The sequence below is a fragment of the Oncorhynchus tshawytscha genome, linkage group LG05, assembly GCF_018296145.1.
Source record: "Oncorhynchus tshawytscha isolate Ot180627B linkage group LG05, Otsh_v2.0, whole genome shotgun sequence".
NCBI classification, from domain to species: domain Eukaryota; kingdom Metazoa; phylum Chordata; class Actinopteri; order Salmoniformes; family Salmonidae; genus Oncorhynchus; species Oncorhynchus tshawytscha.
The window spans coordinates 69590282-69616417 of record NC_056433.1 but is presented as its reverse complement, the minus strand read 5'-3'; the positions used below and the strand labels follow the sequence as shown (position 1 = coordinate 69616417).

The following is a 26136-nucleotide window of genomic DNA, read 5'->3' as shown; positions in this document are numbered from 1 at the left end:
CCTGTTTGACCTCAGTGTTAAATGAGTCAGTGAGTAGAACTGGAAGGCCGGTACATAGAGTACCACATAGAGCTTCAAGGCTGTGTGTTTGTGAGTGGATGTCTGACTCTGAGGCTGTACTCCAAATGGCTCTCTATTTTAAAAGAAGTGCACTATATAGGGAATATGGTGCCCTTTGGGATGCAGCCTCTGACTAAGCAGTGTTTATGCAGTATGTGTCACACAGTGCAGGTCAAAGGGTACTCCACTGCTTGACTCACTCACTCACTCACTCACTCACTCACTCACTCACTCACTCACTCACTCACTCACTCACTCACTCACTCACTCACTCACTCACTCACTCACTCACTCACTCACTCACTCACTGACACCAGAAAGGTCAGTGCTACTGGACTACAGGACTCTGGACAACACTAAAGCTATAATCTACTCTGCCCTACTGCACAGTTCTATTAATAAGAAACTAGACCACTCCATTGACTGTTAGCAAAGGTCCTTCATCTCCAAGGTCATGGGTTCAATTCCTGCAGGGATCGTATAGACTTAGTCGCATTGAGTACCTTATTCCTCTTGGAGTGACTATATGTACTGAATACTGTATAAGGAGCAACTGGCCTGCTTTCGTTATAGATACTGAAGAATTTATAGATATTCCTTTGTCACATATATTTGCTTAGACATAGGTTGCATTTGGTTGACTTCTAGAGACAGTCTTATCTAGTGTTATTCATTTAACGGTGGTGTTTATTTCAGTTAAAGAAAGCCTCAGAGATGCTTTGTCAAGATGAATTATGTGGGCAGATGTTGCTTGAGGAACCTATAATTCACCCACAGCAGCAATAGAGAAACTTCCAGCATACTATAGCAACACTGAGACAGGCATCGGTTGCAAAGGTCTCCCAAAATAAATTGAAAATCTCCCTTTTCTTGACCCTGTACTTTTCTTTATTTCATAATTCCTTGTAAAACAGAGAGAGGCCTCTGACACTGAATAAAAAATAAATGAGCCCTTCTCCTGATGCTAACAGCATGGGCTTACAGCTACAGGATAACAGCTCCCTTCTGTTTCAAAACGGAAACGACAGTAGACTGTCTAGTGCCTGCTATTCCAACAGCGAAAGTGGAGACCACAGCTGAAAACATCCTTTTAAGTAGGAGACACTTATAACCCAGTGAGTACAACACCCACACTGACACGAACCCGTCTCATTATAAAATTGCCATACCTATCAATTTTTCCTGTGTGCTATGTATCTAATAATTTCCTGTGATCAAATGACTGTCTGCCTGGCACTTGACTGTGACAGCGTGCCTGATACCACTACATCTCTCTCTCCCTCTCTCCCTCTCTCTCTCTCTCTCTCTCTCTCTCTCTCTCTCTCCCTCTCTCGCTCTCTCTCTCCATCTCTCGCCCTCTCTCTCCCTCTCTCTCCCTCTCACCCTCTCTCCCTCTCTCGCCCTCTCTCTCCATCTCTCCCTCTCTCACCCTCTCTCTCCCTCTCTCTCTCGCTCTCTCTCTCACGCCCTCTCTCTCCCTCTCTCTCTCGCTCTCTCTCTCACGCCCTCTCTCTCTCTCTCACCCTCTCACCCTCTCTCTCCCTCTCACCCTCTCTCCCTCTCTCGCTCTCTCCCTCTCTCCCTCTCTCACCCTCTCACCCTCTCTCTCCCTCTCTCTCTTGCTCTCTCTCTCTCACGCCCTCTCTCTCTCTCTCCCACTCTCTCTCTCTCCCACTCTCTCTCCCTCCCTCTCTCTCTCCCTCTCTTCTCTCTCCCACTCTCTCTCTCCCACTCTCTCTCTCTCCCACTCTCTCTCCCTCTCTCCCTCTCTCTCTCTCTCTCCCTCTCTCTCGCCCTCTCTCCCTCTCCCCTCTCTCTCTCTCTCTCTCCCTCTCTCTCTCTCTCCCTCTCTCCCTCTCTCTCTCTCCCTCTCTCCCTCTCTCCCTCTCTCGCCCTCTCCATCTCTTTTTAATGAAGAGTGCCCCATTACCTGTACCTTTAGCAGCGTAACAACTCCAATCCTTTTCGGAACATTTAGTTTTGTGACGGGTGGTCGGTCGCTCAAGCAGTTTTAATACAGCTCTATGGTTGTGGATGGCAGAAGGCAGGATATATGTCTTGCTCCAGTTAGCTTCACACATAGCTGCCTGCCTGAAACGCATTGAAGCATGCCTGGCAGCTCTGCTTGAACAGGATTAAGGAAATACCTTAGGGATATGGGTTAAATGGAAGGCGAGAAGACTGTCTACTGTGTGCTGAACAAAAAATTGAAATGCAACGTGCAACAATTTCAACGATTTTACTGAGTTACTGTTCATATAAGGGTGTCAGTCCATTGATATAAATGTATTAGGCCCTAATCTATGGATTTCACATGACTGGTGCAGCTATGGGTGTGCCTGGGAGGGCATAACTCTACCCACTAGGGAGCCAGCGCCAACAATCAGAATACGTTTTTTCCCCCACAAAAGGGCTTTATTACAGACAGAAATACTCTTTAGTTTCATCAGCTGTCCAGGTGGCTGGTCTCAGGTGAAGAAGCTGGATGTAGAGGTCCTGGGCTGGCGTGGTTACACATGGTCTGCGGTTGTGAGGCCCGGTTAGACGTACTGGCAAATTCTCTAAAATAACGTTGGAGGTGGCTTATGGTACAGAAATTAACATTACATTATCTGGCAACAGCTCTGGTGGACATTACTGCAGTAGGACATGCCAACTGCACACTCCCTCAAAACTTGAGACAGCAGTAGCATCGTGTCGTGTTACAAAACTGCACATTTTAGAGTGGCCTTTTATTGTCCCCAGCACAAGGTGCACCTGTGTAATGATCATGCTGTTTAATCCGTTTCTTGATATGCCACACCTGTCAGGTGGATGGATTATTTTAGAAAATAAAATATGCTCACTAACAGGGATGTAAACACATTTGAGCACAACATTTGAGAGAAATAAGCTTTGTGCATTTGGAACACTTCTGGGATCTTTTATTTCAGCTCATGAAACATGTGACCAACACCTTACATGATGCATTTCGATTTTTGTTCAGTATAGTTTTTAAAAGCAACTGTGCTACTGTTAACAAGGACTATAGCGTTCAAGTTAATTGTTGCAGACTACACTCGTGGAGAAGTCACTAACAACTAACAAATACACAACTGGGACATTCAAGTCATAGCAATTTTACAAGCAGAACGTGTATACTGCCATTTGTGACGTTACAATGTGCACTGTGAAGGTAACAAGAAAGAGAGAGAGAGTCCAGAGCCTCTTTTCTCTGTGCAGTAAATATATGCCAAAGTGTGGGCTTCAAGCACCAAGGTTGCCCTTGTTTAGAGATAATCGCTCCTTACCACCCACACACCACGACAGACTCTCACTCCCTCTCCCCAATTCCCCTCCTCTCTCTCTCCCTCTCTTTTTCCTCCACTATCTCTCCCTCACGCTCTCCTTCTCTACTCCACTACCTCCCTCCTTCCCTCGATCTCCTCCACTCTCCATCTCTCCCTCTCCCCCTTCTCTCGATCTCCTCCACTCTCCATCTCTCCCTCACGCTCTCCTTCTCTACTCCACTACCTCCCTCCTTCTCTCGATCTCCTCCACTCTCCATCTCTCTCTCTCCCCCTTCCCTACTCCACTACCTCCTTCCTTCTCTCGATCTCCTCCACTCTCCATCTCTCCCTCTCCCCCTTCCCTACTCCACTACCTCCCTCCTTCTCTCGATCTCCTCCACTCTCCATCTCTCCCTCTCCCCTTCTCTCCTCCACTACCTCCCTCCTTCTCTCGATCTCCTCCACTCTCCATCTCTTCCTCTCCCCCTTCCCTCGATCTCCTCCACTCTCCATCTCTCCCTCTCCCCCTTCCCTCGATCTCCTCCACTCTCCATCTCTCCCTCTCCCCCTTCTCTCGATCTCCTCCACTCTCCATCTCTCCCTCACGCTCTCTTTCTCTACTCCTCACGCTCTCCTCCTCTACCTCCCTCCTTCTCTCGATCTCCTCCACTCTCCATCTCTCCCTCCTCTCGATCTCCTCCACTCTCCATCTCTCCCTCTCCCCCTTCCCTCAATCTCCTCCACTCTCCATCTCTCCCTCTCCCCTTCCCTACTCCACTACCTCCCTCCTTCTCTCGATCTCCTCCATTCTCCATCTCTCCCTCTCCCCTTCCCTACTCCACTACCTCCCTCCTTCCCTCGATCTCCTCCACTCTCCATCTCTCCCTCTCCCCCTTCCCTCGATCTCCTCCACTCTCCATCTCTCCCTCTCCCCCTTCCCTCGATGTCCTCCACTCTCCATCTCTCCCTCTCCCCCTTCCCTCGATCTCCTCCACTCTCCATCTCTCCCTCTCCCCCTTCCCTCGATCTCCTCCACTCTCCCTCTCCCCTTCTCTCAATCTCCTCCACTCTCCATCTCTCCCTCTCCCCTTCTCTACTCCACTACCTCCCTCCATCTCTCCCTCTCCCCTTCCCTACTCCACTACCTCCCTCCATCTCTCCCTCTCCCCCTTCTCTACTCCACTACCTCCCTCCATCTCTCCCTCTCCCCCTTCCCTCCTCCACTACCTCCCTCCATCTCTCCCTCTCCCCTTCCGTCCTCCACTACCTCCCTCTCCATCTCTCCCTCTCCCCCTTCCCTCCTCCACTACCTCCCTCTCCATCTCTCCCTCCATCCATCTCTCCCTCTCCCCCTTCTCTCGATCTCCTCCACTCTCCATCTCTCCCTCCTCTCGATCTCCTCCACTCTCCATCTCTCCCTCTCCCCCTTCTCTCAATCTCCTCCACTCTCCATCTCTCCCTCTCCCCCTTCTCTCGATCTCCTCCACTCTCCATCTCTCCCTCCTCTCGATCTCCTCCACTCTCCATCTCTCCCTCTCCCCCTTCCCTCGATCTCCTCCACTCTCCATCTCTCCCTCTCCCCCTCTCCCCCTTCCCTACTCCACTACCTCCCTCTCCATCTCTCCCTCTCCCCCTTCCCTCTCACAGTGACCTGTCTCTGCTGAAGCATACATTTTCCAGGGCTCCAGGAGACACAGATCAGTGTTTGACAGATCAAGACAATCTTATCTGATCAGACAAGCCTCATGCTTCACAGCCATCAACACTGGGGCCTCTTAGAATCCTTCAGGTGTCCAAAAATAAGAGAGAGAGAGAGAGAGAGAGAGAGAGAGAGAGAGAGAGAGAGATAACAGAGAAAGAGAGGGAGAGAGAGAGAGAGAGAGAGATAGAGACAGTGTGTGTGAGAGAGAGAGAGATAACAGAGAAAGAGAGGGAGAGAGAGAGAGAGAGAGAGGGAGAGAGAGAGAGAGAGATAACAGAGAAAGAGAGGGAGATAGAGAGAGAGATAACAGAGAAAGAGAGGGAGATAGAGAGAGAGAGAGAGAGAGAGAGAGAGAGAGAGATAACAGAGAAAGAGAGGGAGATAGAGAGAGAGAGAGATAACAGAGAAAGAGAGAGAGGGGGGAGAGAGAGAGAGAGATAACAGAGAAAGAGAGGGAGATAGAGAGAGAGAGAGAGAGAGAGATAACAGAGAAAGAGAGGGAGAGAGAGAGAGAGAGAGAGAGAGAGAGAGATAACAGAGAAAGAGAGGGAGATAGAGACAGTGTGTGAGTGAGAGAGAGAGAGAAAGAAGGGAAACTTTGAGAACCCGCTGGATTCTCCAATTACACTTAACAAAATACAAATCACGAATTCCAAATGGCTATACTTACACACTTTAACATCATCTTCAGCTCTGGCATCTTCCCCAATATTTGGAACCAAGGACTGATCACCCCAATCCACAAAAGTGGAGACAAATTTGACCCCAATAACTACTGTGGGATATGGGTTAACAGCAACCTTGGAAAAATCCTCTGCATTATCATTAACAGCAGACTCGTACATTTCCACAGTGAAAACAATGTACTGAGCAAATGTCAAATTGTCTTTTTACCAAATTACCGCACGACAGAAAACGTATTCACCCGGCACATCTTAATTGACAAACAAACCAAAACAAAGGCAAAGTCTTCTCATGCTTTGTTGATTTCAAAAAATGCTTTTGACTCAATTTGGCATGAGGGTCTGCTATACAAATTGATGGAGAGTGGTGTTGGGGGGAAAAACATACGACAACATAACATTTCAAACAACAAGTGTGCATTTAATATTGGCAAAAAACAGACATTTCTTTCCTCAGGGCCGTGGGCTGAGACAGGGATGCAGTTTGAACACCATCCTCTTCAACATATATATCAAGGAATTGGCAAAGGCACCAGAACAGTCTGCAGCACCCTGTCTCACCTTACTAGAATCTGAAGTCAAATGTCTACTGTTTGCTGATGATCTGGTGCTTCTGTCCCCAACCAAGGAGGGCCTACAGCTGCACCTAGATCTTCTGCACAGATTCTGTCAGACCTGGGCCCTGACAATAAATCTCAGTGAGACAAAAATGATTGTGTTCCAAAAAAGGTCCAGTTGCCAGGACCACAAATACAAATTCCATCTAGACACCATTGTCCTAGAGCACACAAAAAACTATACATACCTCGGCCTAAACATCAGCACCACAGGTAACTTCCACAAAACTGTGAATGATCTGAGAGACAAGGCAAGAAGGGCCTTCTATTAAATTCTACAACCACCTAAAAGGAATGGATTCCCAAACCTTCCATAACAAAGCCATCCCCTACAGAGAGATGAACCTGGAGAAGAGCCCCCTAAACAAGCTGGTCCTGGGGCTCTGTTCACAAACACAAACAGACCCCCCAGGACAGCAACACAATTAGATCCAACCAGATCTCACCAAATGAGAAAACAAAAAGAGAATTACTTAACACATTGGAAATTATTTACCAAAAAACAGAGCAAACTGGAATGCTATTTGGGACTAAACAGAGAGTACACCATGGCAGAATACCTGACCACTGTGACTGACCCAAACTTAAGGAATGATTTGACTATGTACAGACTCAGTTAGCATAGCCTTGCTATTGAGAGAAGCCTCCGTAAGCAGACCTGGCTCTCAAGAGAAGACAGGCTATGTGCACACTGCCCACAAAATGAGGTAGAACCTGAGCAGCACTTCCTAACCTCCTGGTAAACGTATGACAATATTAGAGACATATATTTCCCTCAGATTACACTGATCCACAAAGAATTTGAAAACAAGTCCAACTTTGATAAATTCCCATAAAGATCTATTCGGTAAAATACCACAGTGTGCAATCAGAGTGTAATGTTTACAGTTCATTTTTGATTGTTTATTTCACTTTTGTTTATTATCTATTTCACTTGCTTTGGCAATATTTGTCCCATGCCAATAAAGCCCTTTGCCTTGAAGTGAAAGGAGAAAGAGAGAAGGAGAGAGAGGGGAGTCAGGTATAAACATGAATGATAAAGGTGTCGTAAAGAACTGGGCAGGGAGTTGGCAGGCAATTAAACCTTTATGTTCCATAGAGTCTCTAACCTCCACGGCCAATCATTTGATATGGTGGAATTTACTCTGTCATTAAGGCTTTTGTCCTAAGCAGGACAAAGAGAGCAGTAATCCAAGCTTGCCTGCTGTTCTAAAGAGATGACCCACAGCCACAGTAAAACGGCTAGGGGAATTGTAAAGCTTCCTTCAACTGAAAAACAACACACTACTAAGCCTATAGTGATGACAGCTTACAGTCTAGCTAATGTGTTCGTTTCTCTCTCACTGAAATGCTGTTCTCTCTCTCTATGTCTATAGTGATCACAGCTTATAGATTTGCTAATATGTTTCTCTGCAACAAGCTCATTTCAATTCAATTCAAAGGGCTTTATTGGCATGGGAAACACATGTTTACATTGCCAAAGCAAGTGAAATACATCTTAACAAAAGTGACCAATCTCTGTCCTTGGGTGTGTAACGTTCTATAAGCGGCCGAGGGGAATGGTGATGGCCTCTTTCAAACAGATTTAGTTCCCAGGCTTCATCAGTAGCAGGAGCCAGAGAGACTGTTTTTCATGGAGCTGACAAGGACGTGGGTGCCATAAACATGGGCACAGACGGCCGCCGTGGACTGGGGAGCTCTGCTCTGGCATTAAGACCTGAGCCTAGCAAAACAGCCCAATTAAAGTGATTCAGCACCGCACCAGGGACGGAATCCATCCATCACAGACCGAGAGAGATCCAACAGATTCGACAATGTGTGTGTGTGTGTGTGTGTTGCATATACAACAGAGACCCAACGACACACAGCCTAATATAGACGGATCCTCATCCTCCAAGTATTATTTAATTACCCTTATTTTCCTCCTTCCTCCTCCTCCTCCTCCTCCTCCTCCTCCTCCCTACCAAATCAGGCCATATGTACTGTATGTATAGCAGATCAAGCAACAGCCCATGGGCTCTCTGGGGTCTGTTAGTGTGTGTGTATAGCAGATCAGAGCACCAGCCCATGGGCTCTGTAGGGTCTGTTAGTGTGTGTGTATAGCAGATCAGAGCACCAGCCCATGGGCTCTGTAGGGTCTGTTAGTGTGTGTGTATAGCAGATCAGAGCACCAGCCCATGGGCTCTGTAGGGTATGTTAGTGTGTGTGTATAGCAGATCAGAGCACCAGCCCATGGGCTCTGTAGGGTCTGTTAGTGTGTGTGTATAGCAGATCAGAGCACCAGCCCATGGGCTCTGTAGGGTCTGTTAGTGTGTGTATATAGCAGATCAGAGCACCAGCCCATGGGCTCTGTAGGGTCTGTTAGTGTGTGTGTATAGCAGATCAGAGCACCAGCCCATGGGCTCTGTAGGGTCTGTTAGTGTGTGTGTATAGCAGATCAGAGCACCAGCCCATGGGCTCTGTAGGGTCTGTTAGTGTGTGTGTATAGCAGATCAGAGCACCAGCCCATGGGCTCTGTAGGGTCTGTTAGTGTGTGTGTATAGCAGATCAGAGCACCAGCCCATGGGCTCTGTAGGGTCTGTTAGTGTGTGTGTGTATAGCAGATCAGAGCACCAGCCCATGGGCTCTGTAGGGTCTGTTAGTGTGTGTATATAGCAGATCAGAGCACCAGCCCATGGGCTCTGTAGGGTCTGTTAGTGTGTGTGTATAGCAGATCAGAGCACCAGCCCATGGGCTCTGTAGGGTCTGTTAGTGTGTGTGTGTATAGCAGATCAGAGCACCAGCCCATGGGCTCTGTAGGGTCTGTTAGTGTGTGTGTATAGCAGATCAGAGCACCAGCCCATGGGCTCTGTAGGGTCTGTTAGTGTGTGTGTATAGCAGATCAGAGCACCAGCCCATGGGCTCTGTAGGGTCTGTTAGTGTGTGTGTATAGCAGATCAGAGCACCAGCCCATGGGCTCTGTAGGGTCTGTTAGTGTGTGTGTATAGCAGATCAAGCAACAGCCCATGGGCTCTGTAGGGTCTGTTAGTGTGTGTGTATAGCAGATCAGAGCAACAGCCCATGGGCTCTGTGGCGTCTGTTTGTGTTTGTGTTTGTGTGTGTAGCAGAGCAGAGCAACAGCCCATGGGCTCTGTAGGGTCTGTTAGTGTGTGTGTATAGCAGATCAGAGCACCAGCCCATGGGCTCTGTGGGGTCTGTTAGTGTGTGTGTATAGCAGATCAGAGCAACAGCCCATGGGCTCTGTGGGGTCTGTTAGTGTGTGTGTGTAGCAGAGCAGAGCAACAGCCCATGGGCTCTGTAGGGTCTGTTAGTGTGTGTGTATAGCAGATCAGAGCACCAGCCCATGGGCTCTGTGGGGTCTGTTAGTATGTGTGTATAGCAGATCAGAGCAATAGCCCATGGGCTCTGTGGCGTCTGTTTGTGTTTGTGTTTGTGTGTGTAGCAGATCAGAGCAACAGCCCATGGGCCCTGTGGGGTCTGTTAGTGTGTGTGTAGCAGATCAGAGCAACAGTCAATGGGCTCTGTGGGGTCTGTTAGTGTGTGTGTATAGCAGATCAGAGCACCAGCCCATGGGCTCTGTAGGGTCTGTTAGTGTGTGTGTATAGCAGATCAGAGCACCAGCCCATGGGCTCTGTAGGGTCTGTTAGTGTGTGTGTATAGCAGATCAGAGCACCAGCCCATGGGCTCTGTAGGGTCAGTTAGTGTGTGTGTATAGCAGATCAAGCAACAGCCCATGGGCTCTGTAGGGTCAGTTAGTGTGTGTGTGTATAGCAGATCAGAGCAACAGCCCATGGGCTCTGTGGGGTCTGTTAGTGTGTGTGTATAGCAGATCAGAGCAACAGCCCATGGGCTCTGTGGGGTCTGTTAGTGTGTGTGTATAGCAGATCAGAGCAACAGCCCATGGGCTCTGTGGGGTCTGTTAGTGTGTGTGTATAGCAGATCAGAGCAACAGCCCATGGGCTCTGTGGGGTCTGTTAGTGTGTGTGTATAGCAGATCAGAGCAACAGTCAATGGGCTCTGTGGGGTCTGTTAGTGTGTGTGTATAGCAGATCAGAGCAACAGCCCATGGGCTCTGTGGGGTCTGTTAGTGTGTGTGTATAGCAGATCAGAGCAACAGCCCATGGGCTCTGTGGGGTCTGTTAGTGTGTGTGTATAGCAGATCAGAGCAACAGCCCATGGGCTCTGTGGGGTCTGTTAGTGTGTGTGTATAGCAGATCAGAGCAACAGTCAATGGGCTCTGTGGGGTCTGTTAGTGTGTGTGTATAGCAGATCAGAGCAACAGCCCATGACCTCTGTGGGGTCTGTTAGTGTGTGTGTATAGCAGATCAGAGCAACAGTCCATGACCTCTGTGGGGTCTGTTATGGGCTCTGTGGGGTCTGTTAGTGTGTGTGTGTAGCAGATCAGAGCAACAGCCCATGGGCTCTGTGGGGTCTGTTAGTGTGTGTGTATAGCAGATCAGAGCAACAGCCAATGGGCCTCTGTGGGGTCTGTTAGTGTGTGTATATAGCAGATCAGAGCAACAGCCCATGACCTCTGTGGGGTCTGTTAGTGTGTGTGTATAGCAGATCAGAGCAACAGTCAATGGGCTCTGTGGGGTCTGTTAGTGTGTGTGTATAGCAGATCAGAGCAACAGTCAATGGGCTCTGTGGGGTCTGTTAGTGTGTGTGTATAGCAGATCAGAGCAACAGCCCATGACCTCTGTGGGGTCTGTTTGTGTTTGTGAACAGACCCCCAGGAACAGCTTGCTTAGGGAACTCTTCTCCAGGTTCATTTTCTGTAGGTGATGGCTTTGTTATGGAAGGTTTGGGAATCCCTTCCTTTTAGGTCTGTGTGGCATTCCAATGAAGAGGACTAAGGAAACTACTGCAAACTAGTTATTCATTCTAATATGAAAACACTCCACTGGTTTGGCAAGAGACATTTAATAAGAAACATTACAAATAAAAACGGACCAATCTCTATGAATAAAAGTAGGAGGAAAAAAACTCTCCAAAATCAGCGGTCAATTTGTGTGATGGTCAATCTGAGTTTAGAGAGGAGTGTGTGTGTCTGTGTCTGCATGCGTGTGTTGCTCCATAGGGGAGAGTGGGGTAAGTTGAGCCATTACTCCGCCAAGGGAAATATAGTATTGTTTCTAACAAAGATATCTACATATATTTCAGGATGTATATCCCTGGAAATAATCAGAATTCATTTAAACATAGCAGTTTGGAGAACATAGCTTGTCCATAAAAAGTGGTCTCTTGGCACAACTTACCGCGTGTATGCGGTAAATTGAGGACAGGACAGGGTAAGTTAAGCCACCTACAAATTTCTGTACTGAATAAATATTACAACTACCATTTTAAAACCATGAATATCTTTATTTCCCAAACACAATTCAACACATTCACAATATGTTGTCTTTTGCTAATGTTAAGCATCTCTTAACGCTTAACACCTACAGTAACAGACACTTTGTACTTTTTGAAACACTTTTAACATAGGCCCAGTCCTGTTGTTACCTCATATCCCAGCGAAAAATGCCTTTCATTATGCCTGGGAAGAAAACACTTCAATTTGCTCAACTTGCCATTGGCTCAACTTACCCCAAGACAAACATTTTGACTATATTAGCTCACACAGCTACAAGGATGCACTTTCATGCAAGGTTTAGGACCTCATAATATTATTGTAGCATAAATAGATCCCAACTGACGTATAATACAATCTTAAAAATATCTTCTTTGGTTTAGATACAAGCATCATGAATCCTCTAAGACAATACATTTATTTGACTTGGTGAAAATCTGTTTTTTGGGCCTGACTTGCTCACCACTTTTCCCATGTGGTTTCTTCCTTCACAGACTCCATGAAATGATGACCACTTCCTAAATACTTGTTCACATTATTAATTTTGTGTATGGTTTCCTATAAACAAGGATGGCTCAACTTACCCCACTCTCCCCTACTGTACGTGTAGAGTCACTTTTATCACTACACCAGATGAGCCTTCAAGACAGTCCCCTGAGAAACACATCCACTCACAGGGATACTGTATGTATGTGTGCATATGTGTGTGTGTGCAAGTCCACGTGTGTGTAAGTCCACGTGTGTAAGTCCACGTGTGTGTAAGTCCATGTGTGTGCAAGTCCATGTGTGTGCAAGTCCATGTGTGTGTGTCATTGCCTGTATCTGTGAGTCATAAATGTGGTAGGGGGATGAAGAGGCAGAGGCCTTTATCAAGCTCTACTTCTTGCCCAGATAAGACAGGAATGCACCTCATGAAGGAAATCAGAGGTGAGACATCTCTGAGAGAGAGAAAAAACCAAACAATGTGAAATGACCGGAACGATCGGCCTCACACCACATCATAAGTCTACATGACTTTTCAGCTTGGCCAAGGAGTGGTGCAGTGTGTGTGTGTGTGTCGAAGGAGTGGTGCAGTGTGTGTGTGTGTGTGTGTGTGTGTGTGTGTGTGTGTGTGTGTGTGTGTGTGTGTGTGTGTGTGTGTGTGTGTGTGTGTGTGTGTCGAAGGAGTGGTGCATCACAGAGACCAGATAAGGCAGCCATCAAGGAACAGAGATTTGCGAAGAAGTCTTTAGGTGGCTGTCTGATAGCAAGGTCACAGAAACATGGTTGGTTAACAGCAGTCTGTTGGAACCAGTCTGATGTCGCGATAGCTCACGTTCTGTTTCACAATGAAGAAAAAAGAAACATGAGCACAGTGGTCAGTCTGCTTGACCCGGCTGTAGCAATTATTTATCTTATATACGGTACGGTACAGCTTTTTAACTAAACAAAGGGTCAGTCTGCAATTAGAAAAACAACAGACCAGCTTTCGTGCCACGTACTAATTGCACACTGCAGATTTAAGGTGCACAAGCAGAGTATCCCACATTCACAGCACACCAATACCAATGCCAGTGATGTGGATAATACAGTAGATTTGCCTGAGCGAACCGCTGTAAAACAGCAGCAGAATCAGACATGTTGTCTAGTGAATTGTCTCGCTGAACATCTCATCACACCTCCATATCTACCGTGTCAGCTAGGCTTGCCTGCAGCTATCTGAGGAGAATGGCATGGCGTGCTACCACTGATAAGCTGAGAAGCTGGAAGAGGGTTTGACACTTTGTGCTTCAGAGAGAAGGAAGGCATGCTCCCACAAGCTAATACCAGGAGAACACCTTGTATCTACACCCTCTCCCTACCGTACCTCAAACGGAAAACTACAACATTATAAAACGACTAGAGATCTTCCTACAGGATATTCCTAATACAACTAGAGACAGAGAGAGAACCAGAGAGTTTGTATGTACACTACCGTTCAAAAGTTTGGGGTAACTTAGAAATGTCCTTGTTTTTGAAACAAAAACAATTTTTTGTCCATTAAAATAATATCAAATTGATCAGAAATACAGACATTGTTAATGTTGTAAATTACTATTGTAGCTGGAAATGGCAGATTTTTTAAATGGAATACATACATAGGTGTACAGGGGCCCATTATCAGCAACCATCACTCCTGTGTTTCAAATGTTCCTATTTTTTTCTTATTTTTTGTGTTATTGACTGTACGTTTGTTTATGTGTAACTCTGTGTTGTTGTTTTTGTCGCTTTTTGTGTTAGCTAATCCAAGTTTATAATTTTAAAAGGCTAATTGATCATTAGAAAACCCTTTTGCAATTATGTTAGCACAGCTGAAAACAGTTGTTCTGATTAAAGAAGCAATAAAACTGGCCTTCTTTAGACTAGTTGAGTATCTGGGGCATAAGGATTTGTGGGTTCGATTGCAGGCTCAAAATGGCCAGAAATAAGGAACTTTCTTCCGAAACTCGTCAGTCTCTTCTTGTTCTAAGAAAGGAAGGCTATTCAATGGGGAACATTGCCAAGAAACTGAAGAACTCATACAACGCTGTGTACTACTCCCTTAACAGAACAGCGCAAACTGGCCCTAACCAGAATATAAAGAGGAGTTTTAGATGCACCCATCACAACTGAGCAAAAGGACAAGTACATTAGAGTGTCTAGTTTGAGAAAAAGATGCCTCACATATCCTCAACTGGCAGCTTCATTCAATAGTATTAGCAAAACACCAGTCTCAACATCAACAGAGAAGAGGAGACTCCGGGATGCTGGCCTTCTATGCAGAGTTCCTTTGTCCAGTGTCTGTGTTCTTTTGCCCATCTTAATTTTTAATTTTTATTGGCTAGTCTGAGATATGGCTTTTTCTTTGCAGCTCTGCATCCCGGAGTCGCCTCTTCACTGTTGACGTTGAGACTGGTGTTTTGTGGGTACTATTTAATGAAGCTGCCAGTTGAGGATATGTGAGGCATCTGTTTCTCAAACTAGTCATTCGTGTGTGTGTGTGTGTATTCCTTATCAGGATTATGTTTATGCAGTTTATATTCTTAATTTACGATTACTACAACAAGATGGTGAAAAACCCAAGCAACAATATAACATAACCTTTTCCTGGAATAACAAGGCAGTGAATTTACATTCTCAATGGCATAAAAGGCAGGCAACCCCAAATTCATATCTAAATACAGAATCACCCAATACATTTTCATCAGCAGCATGGCTAGAAACTGAAAACAGTCTTTCATCCCTGCCTTATTCCACTGAAGAGGAAATGGAGAAGGGAGGATTTGTTCACTGTGGTTTATAAAGGCACATACACACAGGACAAAAACAGGACCTTTTCAATCATGTTAAGATGAGTAATTAACTAATCATAGTGATTGATTACCATTCTCTGCCACTGACAGAGAGTAACAGTTATTACCTACTGAGCAAAATACATCTCCTCCAGTTCTCTATTCCGAGTGACAGAAAACTGTGTGAGGTGAATCTTTGAAAGTTTGAGAGACCTGGGTTCTTTGAGCGTTTGCTTGAGCCTTCCTGGAGTACCAAATGGGCAGGCTAGCTCAATCAAGCACAGCTTAAGTATGCATTTGATTTGCAGTTAAAGTATTAGAAAGAGGTTTGACTGGGACATTGGAGAGGGAGATGAAGGTGAGGGAGATTGGGATTTACAGTACATTATGTGTGATACTGAGTGAGATGGTGTCATCCAGTAGTTGCAACAGACAGTACCTGTGCCTCAGGTAGTATGTGTAGGACTGAGCGAGCTGAGTGGCAATGGGACAGTACCTGTGCCTCAGGTAGGGAGACATCCATGATGCTGGGCTGGCCTCGTGGCTCTCCGTTCTCCAGTCGCGAGTAGACCACCTGGTACCCTCTGATCTGGCCATGCTGCTTCACCTGGAGGGGGGGCTTCCACGTCACCCTCAGGGCTGTGGAGTTCAGGACATCAGCCTCCACCTTCCTGGGTGGAGCTCCAGGCACTGGGGAGAGAGGGTAATAGGTAACAGAGTTTAGGTAACAATTGAGGTTAGGTAACACGTTGAGCTTCAATTCTGACTGAGGGATACAGCAAGGCTTAAAACCTTACAGACAGGGTCTGTGTCCAAAACGGCATCCTCTTTTAGATGCACCCATAGAATCATAGAAGACAACCAACCAAGTCTGTTCCAAACGCAGTGCTCTATAGCTAGCTGGATTTCTATCAGAATGGCATCAAAGCTTCATCCGCAGCTGAGCTACTTTTGAAGGTTAGATCAATCAAAGTGTCTCATGTGGTCCCTTAGGGGGGGGCGTTGACTGCTGGGTTGAGTGGCCAAACTTTATGCTTCATGGCAGAGGAAGAGCAGAGCTGCTATTGAAACAAGCTTATTACGAGCCCCTCCAGGATGCATGGTCAGCTACAAGGGGAAACTTTACATTATTACAAATATGACTTCAATAAAAATGAGAGGATACAGCGTGGATTGGTAATGATAGCCAATAGGAAGCAGTGGAGGTAGCATGGCTTGGTAATGATAGCCAATAGGAAGCAGTGGAGGTAGCATGGCTTGGTAATGATAGCCAATAGGAAGCAGTGGAGATAGCATGGCTTGGTAATGATAGCCAATAGGAAGCAGTGGAGGTAGCATGGCTTGGTAATGATAGCCAATAGGAAGCAGTGGAGGTAGCATGGCTTGGTAATGATAGCCAATAGGAAGCAGTGGAGGTAGCATGGCTTGGCTGATAGCCAATAGGAAGCAGTGGAGGTAGCATGGCTTGGTAATGATAGCCAATAGGAAGCAGTGGAGGTAGCATGGCTTGGTAATGATAGCCAATAGGAAGCAGTGGAGGTAGCATGGCTTGGTAATGATAGCCAATAGGAAGCAGTGGAGATGGCATGGCTTGGTAATGATAGCCAATAGGAAGCAGTGGAGGTAGCATGGCTTGGTGATGATAGCCAATAGGAAGCAGTGGAGGTAGCATGGCTTGGTAATGATAGCCAATAGGAAGCAGTGGAGGTAGCATGGCTTGGTGATGATAGCCAATAGGAAGCAGTGGAGGTAGCATGGCTTGGTAATGATAGCCAATAGGAAGCAGTGGAGGTAGCATGGCTTGGTGATGATAGCCAATAGGAAGCAGTGGAGGTAGCATGGCTTGGTAATGATAGCCAATAGGAAGCAGTGGAGATAGCATGGCTTGGTAATGATAGCCAATAGGAAGCAGTGGAGGTAGCATGGCTTGGTGATGATAGCCAATAGGAAGCAGTGGAGGTAGCATGGCTTGGTAATAGGATGCAGCAGAGAGTAAGAAGGAGAAGAAGGAAGTTAAGTGGTACAGGTTATAAAGGCCTGTATTAAGAGATCAATGTACAGATATAAGCAGATTGTTAGTGTAGTAGTCTACGCAACACAACACCACGTAGCAGAGAGGAAAGGCTCAGTATCTGCCAGTCAGCACTATGCACAGCAGCTCTGCTAATTGAAACCATTTAACCTCATAATACATCTGCAAGCTTCCAGAATCCTGCAGAATCCTGCTGTCTACACCGACCTTCAGAAGAGGAAAAGTCAATATGGCCGTTGTATTAACAGATAAACACAAAGCCCAGGTCTGTATCCCAAATCACACCCTATTCCCTATATAGTTCACTACTTGTCAAAAGTAGTCTACTATGTAGGCAATAGAGTGCCATTTACAATGCATACCAGGCCTGTGTAAAATGGAAGAGGTACATAAAGCAGAGAAGCCCAGCATGTATACACTTAGATACTGTACACGCGATGCTGTTGAAGTCTTTGAGGTTTGGTCCTTAAAGGTTTCAATCCAGAGAACTGCTGGGTTTAATTTGTACTTGCTGGTTTCAAACGGAACCAAAAGCGATGACACAATGGACCCTATTGTTTTAAAACAACACAGGCTATCATCTTTCAGTGTTGGGGATGTTAGAGATGGACTGGGCTGTTGGACTCAAACTGCGGCCAGCAGCGATTGTCTTTCTCCCCTCCATCTCTCTCTCTGTATCTCTTTCCTCACATCTCCCTTTCCCTCTCTCCATCTTTCCATCTCTCAGCCTCTCCTTCCTTCTGCCCCCCCACCCCACCCCTCTCTCTTTTGCCATTGCTCCCTGGCTGTCTGATACTCATCATAGAAAGAGCTCCCACTCCCTCCCATGGAGTCTCCATGGAAACCTTGTTGCAGAGATGGAGTGTGTTCATGCCAGGTTCTCTTGTTTCTAGAACGTACCCTCTACTCATGCCACTTGGCAGAAGTTGCTAATGCACTTTTTCCAGAATCCCACTGTGTGAAGTCAGTCATGCTCATATAATGTGCTTGTCAGCTCAGGGCAGTGGGAAAGCTATTCAGCTGGTCATTTAATAAAGACGTCAAAGAGAACGGGAATGTATAGTCCTAGTCAGGTGGGAGGGGGCTTAACCCAGTGGTTTATATTTGCACCTTCGGTTAGTTGAGAGGTTCTTGGAGAAACCTTTAATGGTTCGATGTCGCAACGGGTTCCTGGAGGAACCTTGGAGTGGAGTGGCTTAGTAGGGGTGTGACTTTAAGATATACAGTGAGGAGAACAAGTATTTGATACACTGCCGATTTTGCAAGTTTTCCTACTTACAAAGCATGTAGAGGTCTGTCATTTTTATCATAGGTACACTTCAACTGTGAGAGACGGAATCTAAAACAAAATCCAGAAAATCACATTGTATGATTTTTAGTAATTCATTTGCATTTTATTGCATGACATAAGTATTTGATCACCTACCAACCAGTAAGAATTCCAGCTCACACAGACCTGTTAGTTTTTCTTTAAGAAGCCCTCCTGTTCTCCACTCATTACCTGTATTAACTGCACCTGTTTGAACTCGTTACCTGTAGGAAAGACACCTGTCCACACACTCAATCAAACAGACTCCAACTCTCCATAATGGCCAAGTGCAGAGAGCTGTGTAAGGACATCAGGGATAAAATTGTAGACCTGCACAAGGCTGGGATGGGCTACAGGACAATAGGCAAGCAGCTTGGTGAGAAGGCAACAACTGTTGGCGCAATTATTAGAAAATGGAAGAAGGTCAATATGACGGTCAATCACCCTCGGTCTGGGGCTCCATGCAAGATCTCACCTCGTGGGGCATCAATGATCATGAGGAAGGTGAGGGATCAGCCCCGAACTACATGGCATGACCTGGTCAATGACCTGAAGAGAGCTGGGACCACAGTCTCAAAGAAAACCATTAGTAACACACTATGCCGTCATGGATTAAAATCCTGCAGCGCACGCAAGGTCCCCCTGCTCAAGGCAGCGCATGTCCAGGCCCGGCTGAAGTTTGCCAATGACCATCTGGATGATCCAGAGGAGGAATGGGAGAAGGTCATCTGGTCTGATGAGACAAAAATAGAGCTTTTTGGTCTAAACTCCACTCGCTGTGTTTGGAGGAAGAAGAAGGATGAGTACAACCCCAAGAACACCATTCCAACCGTGAAGCATGGAAGTGGAAACATCATTCTTTGGGGATGCTTTTCTGCAAAGGGGACAGGACGAATGCACCGTATTGAGGGGAGGATGGATGGGGCTATGTATCGCGAGATCTTGGCCAACAACCTTCCCTCAGTAAGAGCATTGATATTGGGTCGTGGCTGGGTCTTCCAGCATGACAACGACCCGAAACACACAGGCAACTAAGGAGGCAACTAAGGAGTGGCTCCGTAAGAAGCATCTCAAGGTTCTGGAGTGGCCTAGCCAGTCTCCAGACCTGAACCCAATAGAAAATCTTTGGAGGGAGCTGAAAGTCCGTTTTGCCCAGCAACAGCCCCGAAGCCTGAAGGATCTGGAGAAGGTCTGTATGGAAGAGTGGGCCAAAACCCCTGCTGCAGTGTGTGCAAACCTGGTCAAGAACTACAGGAAACGTATGATCTCTGTAATTGCAAACAAAGGTTTCTGTACCAAATATTAAGTTCTGATTTTGTGATGTATCAAATACTTATGTCATGTAATAAAATGCAAATTAATTACTTAAAAATCATACAATGTGATTTTGTGGATTTTTGTTTTAGATTCCGTCTCTCACAGTTGAAGTGTATCTATGATAAAAATTACAGACCTCTACATGCTTTGTAAGTAGGGAAAACCTGCAAAATCAGCAGTGTATCAAATACTTGTTCTCCCCACTGTATATTTTTTGGCCACCGTTAAGAGTCAAAGTAATTTCTGTTCATTTATTCTGTTGTATTGTCATCACATGTTAACGTTGAACACTGACAGCTTAGGAGATTCAATGAGGTTCACAGGGGTGTATGACTTCCTCGAATTGGAATAGTTACCACTTTATTACTATATGTAATCAGAAATGTTATGATTATTAATATTATATTCAAATATGTAATGTCCATAAATATTCAAGGAACATTTTACTTTGAGGACTACAAACTTAACATGATGGAAAGGAATGACATTTACGCTAACAGGTGACCAAAAAAAATATCTGAAAGTCAAGCCTCCAAAAAGCCACAACTTCAATCTGATAGTCTGCCACCTCTACAATATATTATTAAGAAGGTTTAAAATGTAACCCCTCCCATCAGAAAAAGGTCATGGTTTGAACCTTTACACAGGGGTTCCTCGAAGACCCTTTTCAGAGGGGTTCCTGGAGGAAACTTTTTCAGCTGGAAAGGTTCCGCTGGCGTGGCAACCCAAAAGGTTTATCCAGGCACCTTTACTTTTAAGAGTGTACAGACAGTGTACAGGCACACAACACAGGGGGAGAAAGAGATGGAGAGAGAGAGAGAGGGGGAGAAAGAGGGGGAGAGATGGAGAGAAAGAGCGAGAGGGGGAGAAAGAGGTGGAGAGAGAGGGGGAAGAGAAGGAGAGAGAGAGGTGGAGAGAGGGGGAAGAAAGAGATGGAAAAAGTGAGGTGGAGAGAGGGGGTGGCGAAAGAGATGGAGAGAGTGAGGTGGAGAGAGTGAGGTGGAGAGAGGGGGGAAGAGATGGAGAGAGAGAGGTGGAGAGAGAGGGGGAAGAGATGGAGAGAGTGAGGTGGAGAGAGGGGGGAAGAGATGGAGAGAGTGAGGTGGAGAGAGTGAGGTGGAGAGAGAGGGAGGGAGAGTGAGATCGAGATATTTAAGCAAGAGCGAGAGAGAGAGAGAGAAAGGAGAGCGAGGGAGGGAGAGTGAGATGGAGAGAAAGTGGGTGAAAGAGAGAAAGAGGGAGAGAGAGGGATGGAGAAAGAGTGAAAGAGATAGAGGGAGAAAGAGAGAGAGAAGGAGAGAGAGAAAGGGATGAGAGAGAGGGATATGAGGAGAGAGGGAGCCAGAGAGAGAGGTGACACAGTCAAGGTTATTGGATGGGATTGAGTGGGAGAGGAACAGCGTGCTTAACTAAAGACAATGCTTTGCTTCTGCTTGTCTCTTGCGAAGGCATTATTGGCTGTTTCTAGTCTTTATATGAAAGCCCTAACTAACCCGGTGAGACATAAAAGAAAAACAGAGAAGGGAAGAGAGAGAGAAAGATGGAGATAATAAGATAGAGAAGAAACTCTGCTACACCAGCTATATATGTCCAGCTCTCTGACCAGATGTACTGTATGTAGATCTGAAAAAGAGCACCTTCTCCCAAAGTGCAAAAAAAATAATAACGAATAGAAATAAACTATAGCGAGAGTAGCCAAATAGCCATTACAATCACTGAGACAGGTCTCATGCTCGGAAAAATAGACGCAGACAATTCAAAAACAATTAAGGCACCTGGGAATCAAATTAATCCAGACAATTAATCCAGACAATTAATCCAGACAATTAATCCAGACAATGGAAAAGCCTAACATAATTAAAACGGAAGGGGAAAAGAGGGAGGCAGGAAAGAGGGAAGGTGAGAAGAGAAGGAAAGAGGGGAAGAGGGGGAGGCAGGAAAGAGGGGAAAAGAGGGAGGCAGGAAAGAGGGAAGGTGAGAAGAGAAGGAAAGAGGGGAAAAAGAGGAAGGCAGGAAAGAGGGAAGGTGAGAAGAGAAGGAAAGAGGGGAAAAGAGGGAGGCAGGAAAGAGGGAAGGTGAGAAGAGAAGGAAAGAGGGGAAAAGAGGGAGCCAGGAAAGAGGGAAGGTGAGAAGAGAAGGAAAGAGGGGAAAAGAGGGAGCCAGGAAAGAGGGAAGGTGAGAAGAGAAGGAAAGAGGGGAAGAGGGGGATGCAGGAAGATGTCAAGAGCACAGGCCATCTTCATTTGTTAGTTGTGGTCACCACAGACGGCTGGAGAAAGAAGCAGAAAAACTGGATGGAGAAAAAGAGGACATTAGGAAAAGCTTTGGTCCACACACTGTGCTGATGGACAAACAGCTAGAGAACGAAGAAACCCGGTGTAGAGGACAAGAAGAGGGATGGGCTCTACAGCCCTGCACACTATGCTGCCCATCGGTCTTAAGCCTCTCTTGGACTTATCCGCTGATACTTTGATTTTCTCCAGTGGCCCAGGAAAATAGCCTATTGCTCTCAAGGTTACGATGTGGTGGATTGAGTCTTGACAAAACAGACGGAACCCCTTGCAAGGATTTACTGTAATAGTGTCTTCAGACTTAGAGACCACAGGCGCTGGACCGTGCCACTGTGACACCGTGAGGCGGTATACTCTGCATGTGTCCGAAATGACACCCTATTCCCTATTTAGTGAACTACTTTTGACCAGAGACCCAGAGGGAATAGGCTGCAATTTTAGGACGTCAGTTATAAACACACATAGCGTTCAATTTGATTAATGTCAGTAATTAACACAGCACGCTCGTTTGTTGAGCTGACCATCGTTTTGTACTAGCCTACCATGCACAGCCAATTTAGCCACTATGCATGCCACAGTGCCTCAGACCAGACCTCAAAACTGTTATCTACAGTATGTGAGAAGATGGAGCCTGTCAGACTCAGGCTCCTCTCCAGACAACACAGACTGCCCAGCCCGCTGCCGGGTTAGAGAAATGACAGCACACTCAGGAACAGGATGAAAAGCAGAGACAGGCCGTAGAGTAGAGCAGCAGGAGGTCGTAGCATTAGAAGAGTAGTAGTCGTAGAAGAATCCCGGTGCAGGGTTAGTGTCAGTAGTGTGGCCAGAGAAAGACAGAGATAGGCCGTTGGGGAAAGTAGCAGAAAAGGGTTGGGTTGAAAGCAGTAGTGTCAGTAGTAACAGTAGTGTCAGTAGTAACAGTAGGAGTAACAGTAGTGTCAGTAGTGGTAACAGTAGTAGTAACAGTAGAAGTAGTAGTAGTAATAGTAGTAGTAACAGTAGTAGTAACAGTAGTAGTAACAGTAGTGTCAGTAGTGTCAGTAGTGGTAACAGTAGAAGTAGTAGTAGTAATAGTAGTAGTAGTAGTAACAGTAGTGTCAGTAGTGGTAACAGTAGTAGTAACAGTTGAAGAAGCAGTAGTAGTAGTAGTAGTAGTAGAAGTAGTAGTAACAGTAGCAGTAACAGTAGTAACAGTAGTAGTAACGGTATTGTCAGTAGTGGTTTACAGTTGTAGTAACAGCAGAAGTAGCAGTAGTAGTAGTAGCAGTAGCAGTAACAGCAGTAATAACAGTAGTGGCAGTAGTAGTAGTAGTGGTAACAGTAGTGGTAACAGTAGAAGTAACAGCAGTAATAACAGTAGTGGCAGTAGTAGTAGTAGTAGTGGTAACAGTAGTGGTAACAGTAGAAGTAACAGCAGTAATAACAGTAGTGGCAGTAGTAGTAGTAGTGGTAACAGTCGTGGTAACAGTAGAAGTAACAGCAGTAATAACAGTAGTGGCAGTAGTAGTAGTAGTAGTAGTAGTAGTAGTAGTAGTAACAGTAGTAGTAACAGCAGTAATAACAGTAGCGGCAGTAGTAGTAGTAGTAGTAGTGGTAACAGTAGTGGTAACAGTAGTAGTAACAGTAGTAGTAACAGCAGTAATAACAGTAGCGGCAGTAGTAGTAGTAGTGGTAACAGTAGTGGTAACAGTAGTAGTAACAGTAGTCGTAACAGTAGTAATAACAGTAGAAGTAGCAGTAGTAGTAGTAGTAACAGTAGCAGTAACAGCAGTAATAACAGTAGTGGCAGTAGTAGTAGTAGTGGTAACAGTAGTAGTAGTAGTAGCAGCAGTAGTAGTAGTAGTGGTAACAGTAGTAGTAGTAGTAGTAGTAGTAGTAGTAGTAGTAGTGGTAACAGTAGTGGTAACAGTAGAAGTAGCAGTAGTAGTAGTAGCAGCAGCAGTAGTAGTAGTAGCAGTAGTAGTAGTAACAGTAGTAGTAACAGCAGTAATAACAGTAGCGGCAGTAGTAGTAGTAGTAGTAGTAGCAGCAGTAATAACAGTAGCGGCAGTAGTAGTAGTAGTAGTAGTAGTAGTAACAGTAGTAATAGCAGCAGTAATAACAGTAGCGGCAGTAGTAGTAGTAGCAGTAGTAGTAGTGGTAACTAGTGGTAACAGTAGAAGTAGCAGTAGTAGTAGTAGTAGCAGTAGTAGTAACAGTAGCAGTAACAGTAGTAGTAGTAGTAGTAGCAGTAGTAGTAGTAGTAACAGTAGTAGTAACAGCAGTAATAACAGTAGCGGCAGTAGTAGTAGTAGCAGTAGTGGTAACAGTAGTAGTAACAGTAATGGCAGTAGTTGTAACAGTAGTAATAACAGAAGAAGTAGCAGTAGTAGTAGTAGTAACAGTAGCAGTAACAGTAGTAGTAACAGTAGTGGCAGTAGTAGTAGTAGTAGCAGTAGTAATAACAGTAGCAGGGCTGGTTTAGTGCTAGGAAAGTAGTCTCCAGCCTGACCACAGCAGAGAGTAGCAGAGAGGCCAAACAGAGGCAGAGACAGGCCAGGGGACAGTAGCAGCAGTAGTAGAGACCCAGGACCAAGCTGGGTTAGTGACAGAAGTGCTTCCCTAGGGAAGGAAGCCCCAGTCTGGGGCCCAAGAATGGACGTACCATCCTCCTTGGTCCTGATCCTGACCGCGGGGCTCTCTGGGCCTGGGCCTACGTCCGTGTGAGCCCTGACCCACACCTGGTACTCTGTCCACTTCTCCAGGCCCTCCAGGATATAACTAGAAACATCTGCCCTGATGCCCGACACCTTGTGGCGCTCCAGGTCCTCACCGGTGGCGGCCTGGTAGGCCAGAGAGTAGCGGACGATGTCCCCATGGCGGCTGGCTGCAGGGGGTGCCACCCAACTCACCTTGATGCTGGTGGAGCTGAGGCTCAGAAGGTGCACCTCCTGGGGCGGGGCTGAGGGGGCTGGAGGAAAGGGGGGGACACATGGAGGTGGTTGGGGGGTCAAGCAGGAGAGATGGGAGAGGGAATACCACCCTATTCCCTCTATAGCGCACTACTTTTGACAGTGCACTACTGTATAGGGAATAGGGTGCCATTTGGAATGAACTACAGGCCTTCTGGACTGGGAGGAAGAGCTCCATATACTGTAGTCTGTAACTCCTTACCAATGTGCTTCAGAGTAATCATGTGCAAGGCAGTCTGAAATTTGTTTCTAAATGAGCTATAGTAGGTGTGTAGTTTCTAAATGAGCTATAGTAGGTGTGTAGTTTCTAAATGAGCTATAGTAGGTGTGTAGTTTCTAAATGAGCTATAGTAGGTGTGTAGTTTCTAAATGAGCTATAGTAGGTGTGTAGTTTCTAAATGAGCTATAGTAGGTGTGTAGTTTCTAAACGAGCTATAGTAGGTGTGTAGTTTCTAAGTGAGCTATAGTAGGTGTGTAGTTTCTAAACGAGCTATAGTAGGTGTGTAGTTTCTAAACGAGCTATAGTAGGTGTGTAGTTTCTAAACGAGCTATAGTAGGTGTGTAGTTTCTAAATGAGCTATAGTAGGTGTGTAGTTTCTAAATGAGCTATAGTAGGTGTGTAGTTTCTAAACGAGCTATAGTAGGTGTGTAGTTTCTAAATGAGCTATAGTAGGTGTGTAGTTTCTAAATGAGCTATAGTAGGTGTGTAGTTTCTAAATGAGCTATAGTAGGTGTGTAGTTTCTAAATGAGCTATAGTAGGTGTGTAGTTTCTAAATGAGCTATAGTAGGTGTGTAGTTTCTAAATGAGCTATAGTAGGTGTGTAGTTTCTAAACGAGCTATAGTAGGTGTGTAGTTTCTAAATGAGCTATAGTAGGTGTGTAGTTTCTAAATGAGCTATAGTAGGTGTGTAGTTTCTAAATGAGCTATAGTAGGTGTGTAGTTTCTAAAGGAGCTATAGTAGGTGTATAGGGGTTATGCTTCTACTAAAGATGTTTAATTTATTTATAGACTCTCACAATTCTCCACAGTGCAGAAGAAAAATAAAATACTTAAAATGCAAAACAGGACACAATAAAAATGAAAAACAACTAAATGCATAAACAACACACAATATGAGCAAAATACATGTTCCAGAATATCACAACCCAGTATGAACAAGGGGAAGGTAGTGGGTGGGTGAGGGATAGTGAGGCACCACTGTGTAGAAAAGAACCTTTAACATGCCTGCTTGTGATTTGGCAGCCAGAGCAGTGAGGAAGC

General features: G+C 45.7%; 1 protein-coding gene across 11 annotated transcripts in view; it reads right to left on the bottom strand.

Annotated features, from left to right (window-relative positions):
- Positions 1 to 26136, bottom strand: part of ptprfa (protein tyrosine phosphatase receptor type Fa) — a 384726-nt gene that overhangs the window by 91694 nt on the left and 266896 nt on the right. For 7 of the 11 annotated variants that reach the window (XM_042322293.1, XM_042322292.1, XM_042322296.1 and 4 more), the window contains exons 13-14: positions 24568 to 24873; positions 15471 to 15664 (exon numbers count right to left, since the gene is read on the bottom strand). In XM_042322293.1, the coding sequence (XP_042178227.1) occupies positions 15471 to 15664; positions 24568 to 24873 (500 nt within the window). The remainder of the gene's footprint in view (positions 1 to 15470; positions 15665 to 24567; positions 24874 to 26136) is intronic. The other 4 variants (XM_042322299.1, XM_042322302.1, XM_042322300.1 and 1 more) reach the window with 1 other exon arrangement.